Source organism: Rutilus rutilus, assembly GCF_951802725.1.
Source record: "Rutilus rutilus genome assembly, chromosome: 2".
Classification (NCBI taxonomy): domain Eukaryota; kingdom Metazoa; phylum Chordata; class Actinopteri; order Cypriniformes; family Leuciscidae; genus Rutilus; species Rutilus rutilus.
Window position 1 is genome coordinate 45,548,470 of NC_140210.1, and position 7,020 is coordinate 45,555,489.

General features: G+C 41.5%; 1 protein-coding gene across 1 annotated transcript; it reads left to right on the forward strand.

The window, feature by feature from the left end:
- Positions 1–4,514: 4,514 nt before the first annotated feature.
- Positions 4,515–7,020, forward strand: LOC311286665 (B-cell receptor CD22-like). Its single transcript, XM_084402928.1, has 7 exons — positions 4,515–4,791; positions 4,875–5,108; positions 5,229–5,492; positions 5,571–5,673; positions 5,820–5,865; positions 6,076–6,317; positions 6,449–7,020. The coding sequence occupies exons 1-7, from the start codon at positions 4,527–4,529 to the stop codon at positions 6,480–6,482; spliced, it is 1,188 nt and encodes a 395-aa protein (XP_084259054.1). The 5' UTR covers positions 4,515–4,526; the 3' UTR covers positions 6,483–7,020.

Here is a 7,020-nt window from a genome sequence, read left to right on the forward strand (position 1 = left end):
AGAGAATACACTTCAACATAAAAGTCCATACAAAACAAAAGACACAGAACCGGGATCGTGACATAGTCTCCCCTCAAAAGAGCGGCTTCCAGACGCAACAAAACAGTCCAGGAGGAACAGGGGGAGGGATGAAGGGTGTAAGATATTATAGTTTGCCCCGACTCATCCCACTCCAAAGTATATTTTAGAGTTCATCCCCAAAGTGGCTTAATTATCATAGAGAAGAAGAAAGTCAACAGTTATATTGTTTCTTCACCATTTGGATGATCACATCCTGAGCAAATGGTCATCATCAGTTGTAGAATGGGAATGGGTGTGGGACACAGAGAACCGTCTCAGACAATGGGGTGTCAGAACTTCATAACATACAGACCACAGCAGTTATAACAGAGCAACTTCATTTACATTAAGAGTGGTGAACTGTAACAGGATAAAGGGTTTGAGATTTGGATGTTCTGTGTTCATTCTCACGCCGGTGAACCCAAGGTGCTTCGTGGACTTTGCCACTGCTATGCTGAAATAAACTTAATTTTTGAGATCATCGACGTCCACATAATTTTTTCTTTCAAGGCCCAATCCCCTGAGGTAGAAGGTGGTCTGGGAACTGAGGTACAGCAGGAGACCCCCACAGTCGATCAGATGGAGCCAAAGACCACTTCAGCAGAGTAGGTGAAACTGACGATCCCCACGGTGGAGCAGAAGACCACCACAGCAGACGAAACTGATAACAACCATGGCGATATGGGAGGGACTGCAAACCACCACGGCGGATCTGTAATACAACATATAGAGGTTAAAGGTGGCCTCTAGGGCCGTGACAGGGAAGGAACAGTGCTCATAGACGGCCTCTGTGTTCACAACATGACAGGCATAAAGTTCTGAGATGGCCTCTATGGCTGTGATAGGGCAGGCTTTCATAGCCATAACAGCACTGGCAAAGAGTTCAATGGCGACCCCTGTGGCCATGACAGGACAGACAGGACTCTCAAAGATGACCTCCATATTCGTGGCAGGACAGACAGGGTTTTCAAAGGCAGTCGGCGAGACCGAGAGTTCATTAATGGCCTGATTGGCCTCAACAGAACATACTGAAAGCTCAGGAACTGGAACTGCCGTCACCGCGAGTCAAACAAGCCCTGAGACTTTCATTCCAGTCGGCCTCTGTTAACCTTGTCCGAATGGTGCTCAAACGTCATTGGCTGATGGCGGCCGTGTTTTTCATGATACGCAAACGTCCTCAGAGACAATCACGGCACCTTGGACCAAGACACTGCATGCCAGTTTTCAAGTCAATCGGACTGACTGTTGCGTAGCTATAGACGTTTTCATGTTTAAAAAATAATAATTTTATAGCACCACCAAGTGGGCAGTCGCTGCTTCTTTTTTCACACGACCACAGACTGAGCCAATACACAGGTGTACAGAGTTTGGTGAACTTATCTCATTCCGTTCAAGAGTGATAGTCGTTTTAGTAAAAGTGGCCGTACCCACTTTGCATGTTTTGTCGTCCCATCAAGGATGTGAATCGAAATATCTCCTTTTTTAAAATAATTATTGACAATCAGACTCCAGAAAATCTTTCTGCACTGGTTTGGTTCCAGCCAGGCGAAAATCCTTGTAGTTGTAAGCAAAAGTAGTTTTTTCTGGAAATCCAAAACACCCAAAAAGGGTGACGATCGAATTCGAGACATGAACATGAGACGCTTGTTCGTATTGAGCCAATGTTTCCGATGATATAAGACAATTGAGTCTGCGACTAACGGTTTAGAAGTTATGAGCGATATCATACGATGTCAGCGATCAGCGATGCTGATCTTTGAATATCCTAACAAGTACAATAGAGTTTCAGTGCTAAGCACTTGAACCCCTAAAAAGCGTTCATGTCTTTATAGAGCTCGTAATGTTGCCATAGAAACACATCATTCCCTGTCCGACGATGTGAACAGCTCCAAGAACGTCACGTTTTGTCATCCCGAAATGCAGCATGTGTAACATGAAGATGCACTGTAGCATTCAAAGACATTGACACCACAAATATGCAAATAAAAATGTTATTCTTAATTGTTCTTAATTGTTAACTCCGGGTACAGTATGAGCACTGTTAAAGCAACACCACCAAAGATAATTTTTTACCTTAAAATAATGTTTACAAAATCGTTTCAGTGGTTCATCAACTCGTAACAGGGTGAACGGCACTTCTGCATTCGCTTTGCGGCCCTCTATCGGCTATAACTGCACTATGCAAGTTTGCCAGATCGGGTAGCGGATCTGTAGTTCGAATGAGACATAAGAAACTACAAATTTGACTTGCTTTACGGCAAGCATTACAATAGCGTACTCGGCAGGTACATATAAATGGAAGATACCTAGCAGCCAGGTAGCTTTTGAATTGTCATCATGACGGAGTCTGCAAATAAAAGGAAGGGTTTGATGTCGGAGAAGGAGAAGAAAAAGAGCTCGAACTAGAGTGAAATTTGGACCGGCTTACACTCGTTGGTGAGAGCTGAAGGAGGCTACAAGATGCAAGACTGATGGTCACTTGGCTTTGTTGTTAAAAAAGAATAGCAAACAATGTCATTATTTTGTCACAATACATCATACTTTCATAAAATCATGCAACATACTCGACCTTGTCTGTGGACATCGTTATTTCCAAAGCCGGTGCTGGATAAACAAATAGTGTGCGTGCGACGGTAGGCTAAATTATTTACGACAGCAGTAATGGACAATTCCGCTTCCAACCTGTAGGGGGACTGAAGAGGAAAAGTGCTCTGGCTTTAAACGTTAAACAAGATAACTCAGGATTCAGTTTATGTGGGGTTTAGAATTACCCAGAATGAACTTGTTCAACTGTAAAAAGCCTATTGTGTGTGTGAACAGTTTTTTTTTTTTGTTGACCCTTGCTTGCATAGAGTCAGGAAATGCTATCATATACAACCCCTGCTTAATACGTCTGTTCAGTCTTCAAACTCTCTATTTGCACTTTGAGTACTAGTAAAGAAAGCTGCTGTGAACAAGGTATGAGAGTTTTTACATATTACTTGATGAGTTTGTAAAATGTAGGGCTATGAAAGAGAAGAAATGAATAGCTTTTGGGACAAAATGTTTGTGTGTTGATCACTTCTTGGAGCAGGTTATACCACACAGGACCTTAGTGGACCCTTATTTCACAGGATGCTGCATTTTAAGCTTGGTAAATAAGTTCAGGAGACGCTAAATTGATTAATGTGAAGTATGCAAACATGTAGATATATAGTATTATGATGTATATGATTTGGTGGAAGGCCTGCTAGGCAATGTAAGAAGCTGTAAAGCCCTCGTTCATTGTTAGTGTTTGAGTCCTGTTGACTTACTGTTACACCAGATGTGAAGCAACAAAAGCCAATAGAACCCAGACAGCAACATCGTGTCGGCCCAGATCCGGTCCACATCTGGGCCGTGTGGAATCCAAGTGTACCAGATGTGGGCCCATAATAATCAGCCATACTGTCTACACTGGATGAGGCATGAAGCATCGTGACACGACAAATCTCCAACAGTAAACTGACGCCCGTTTTATTTCTGACAAGTACGTGCTACTCCTGACATGAAGGACAAATGATTTTAGCAATGGTCGCTTCGTCATGTCCAGTGTAGACAGTCTCAAGCTGGTGTAGATATGCTGTGGGAACACTAAAGACACAACAATCTGATGTTGCAAAAAGAAGAGAAATTGTTGTCCAGTGCAAAAGGTTTAATCTTGATTGAGACTAACTCTTAGCATGCATGAGCAATGTGACCGCAGTGCAACACCTCCATGCCACCCTGATCTTACCAGTCCTTTGGGTGTCGATGAGTCACTAAAACTGTTTCTGAGCAGCACTTAAGAATTGTTATTTTTGTACAAACCAAAGACAAAAACAAGCTATTTTCAGAAGCTTTATTATAGGTATGGAGTGCATGAAGTGGATGTGTGTATTTATATGTTTGTTTATAGAGCTGTGATGGTTCCTGTGGTTGTGAGCGCCAGAATGACTCTTCTTCTCTCTCTAATCTTTCTGCTCTTGACTTCTGGTGAGTCACAGTTGTTATAAAGCTGTAAGCTTTTTTTGTGTGTTTTTTAAAGAATGCATTATTTATCTATTTTACGGTCCACCAATCAGAAACACACTCAGTCTGTCAGTCATTTTAGCTGACATTGGGTTGGTTGACGCGTAGAAGACGGGCTTTGGGGAGAGTGTGTGGTTACGCTGACAAAATGGCTGAACTCACTTAAAGCGCCTGTGGATGTGTTCACTTTTCACAGATCTGTGTCAGCGTAATCATTTATGCTTTTCTGCAACACCCTTCTGCAGGACTTTTCACACTTCTCTCATTGTGTGTCATCTCTCCAGCAAGTGATAGACATTATTTAGCTGCATTTACACATAACTCTTACTTGACCATCTATCTTCTTTGTATTTTGTGTTTCAGGAGTTTTGGGAGAAGACTGGAGTGTGATTTATGAAACTAAATCAATATGTGCTCTCAAAGGATCCTCAGTAAACATGTCTTGCACATATAGATTCCCTCAGCAGTATAAACTCACAGATACATTTTGGATCAAGAAACCAGATTTGATCAAAAGTTTAAAAGAATATCCAGAGTATAAAGACAGGGTTGAATACATTGAAGACAGACAAAACAAAACTGCCGTCCTCAGACTGCACAACGTCACTGAAAACGATGAGAAAGAGTATTGTTTCAGATTAGTAACTGCAACTGAAGGACAAAAATGGACTGGGGAAGGAGGAATTCAACTTCATGTTTCTGGTAATCCAGTTTAGTCCTTCATTTCCATTATTTATTTAACAAAAAGTTATTATTTTTAGGACAGAAAGATGTGTTTCCTCCAGGCCTTCAGGTTCAGGCTCCACAGCTGGTGCTGGAGAAAGAAACGCTCAATCTGACATGTAGAACCACCTGCAATCTGACAGACAGATTCATCTGGTACAAAAATGGACAGGCTTTAAACTTCACCAGCGACATCCTTCAGTTTCAGTCAGTCCGCAGTGATTCTGGCAGATACAGCTGTGCCGTCAGAGGACATGAACATCTGCCTTCTCCTGCTGTCAGCATCAGTGTCGTGTGTGAGTAGATATTCATCAGACAACTGATTACAAATATCATGGATGGAGTTCCTATCACAAATACATACATTATATGTTTTGCAGTAGTCTGAATAATGAGACCATGTTGTTTACATCTAGATCCCCCCCAAAATACATCAGTGTCGTTCAGTCCCTCTGGTGTAATAGTGGAGGGAGATTCAGTGACTCTGAACTGCAGCAGTGACTCAAACCCTCCTGCTCTGAACTTCAGCTGGTTTAAGGAGAATGAAACCTCAGCTGTTGGATCTGGACAGAGTTTCAGCATCTCCAGCTTTAACTCCAGTTTCAGTGGACGCTTCTACTGTGAGGCTCAGAATAAACATGGATCTCAGAGATCAGCGTCTGTTTCACTCACTGTTAAAGGTATTTTCTATAATCAGACACTCTTTCAGTTTCATCTGTCTCACGTGTGAAATGATCTTCATGATCATCTTGTTTCAGGGGTTCAGAGAGATGCTCTGCTCACAGTTTCTGGGATTGTGGCGGGATGTGGAGGATTGATCTTCGTCATCATCATCATCATCATCATTATTGTGTTCATAAGGTGAGTGAATGTTGAGAAGATCCAGCATTAATTAAAAAAAAATTACATAAATGCAACATTTGTTGAACTTAAACCACTAACAAAAAATAAATGTTTCTTAAAATAAATTACTTTTCGTTACTTTCTAACAAACATGTTTTCTCCAGGAAGAAGAGGAGAGACGGTGGAGCTGAAGTTATCAGACAAAATCAGGCAAGTTTGATAATAATACATACCTGAATCTACAATGACATGGATATTATATTTAACTAGAAAATACAAGACTTACAAGATCATGTACTGACAAATATTTGACATGAAGACAATCTGGAAAACATCATGCATGTAACTCACAGTCACTGTGTTTCTGAATGATCGATCTGTTGTTATATCTGTGTGATATTTTATTTGATGAAACTGCAGGAGGATCACATTGACAGATCAGCAGAAACGGCTTCGACCAATGACGATCCACTGTATTCACTAGTATCAGCCAATCAGAGGGATGATCTGTATTCCAACATTAAAGCAAAGAAACAAACAGAAACAGACTCTGCAGATGTTGAAGAGGTTCAGTATGCCAGTGTCCATCACTTCAAGAACAAAGACATGAAGACTGAAGAGTACGACTGCATTGAGACGCATCATCCGTCTGAAGCCAACAGGTGAGAAACGACTCATTTAAACTCAAATAAAACATATTCAATTCTTAATCAGAGCTCTTGTTTTGTGTTGTTGAGATGATGGATTGTCACCTCTTGAAATGCCACATTATTTTTGTTTAATTTGTCCCCAGATCTGAGGATGTGATCTACAGCTCAGTCAAGTAAAGAACGTGATCGGAGCCGCTTCCTATTGATGCTGATGGGAGACCTGGATTTGAGTCCAGCTCAGGTCATGTTCCCATCTCACTGTCCTCTTGATTTCACCTTTACACATTTATGGGACTGTTTTACTGTTTAGACATGAATGGAAATTTCAGTTTATAACGAGCTCTTTTATTACAATCTGAATTGATTGTCAGTATCACAATTATAAACACACACACACACTCTACACACACACATGAACACACTCAGGGGCGGATTAAGGTGGTCAGGGGCCCCTAGGCTGCTCTTTGTGTGAGGCCCCCCCCCCTACTGAAAAATTGAACATTACAAACAAACCACAAATACAAACAAGACCCAGTGCTTAGAATCAACCATTTAATTATGATCAAGAAACACTGGCAGTACAACCAAAACTAACATAATAAACAGAGGTGTAATTGTTAGAGGTTTTTTGCTTGCGCCAGGCACGGCGTTATGGGTGGGCCTGACGGGCTTAGGCCCACCCACTTTTCAACAGGCCCATCCAAAAATTTCCTTC

Bases quoted from the DNA above. Each gene is read 5' to 3' on its own strand.
- LOC311286665 (XM_084402928.1), top strand. From the start codon at position 4,527: ATGTCTTGCACATATAGATTCCCTCAGCAGTATAAACTCACAGATACA. The intron at 5,493-5,570 runs GTATTTTCTATA...ATCTTGTTTCAG, and splicing joins TGTTTCACTCACTGTTAAAG to GGGTTCAGAGAGATGCTCTG. The intron at 5,866-6,075 runs GCAAGTTTGATA...ATGAAACTGCAG, and splicing joins AAGTTATCAGACAAAATCAG to GAGGATCACATTGACAGATC.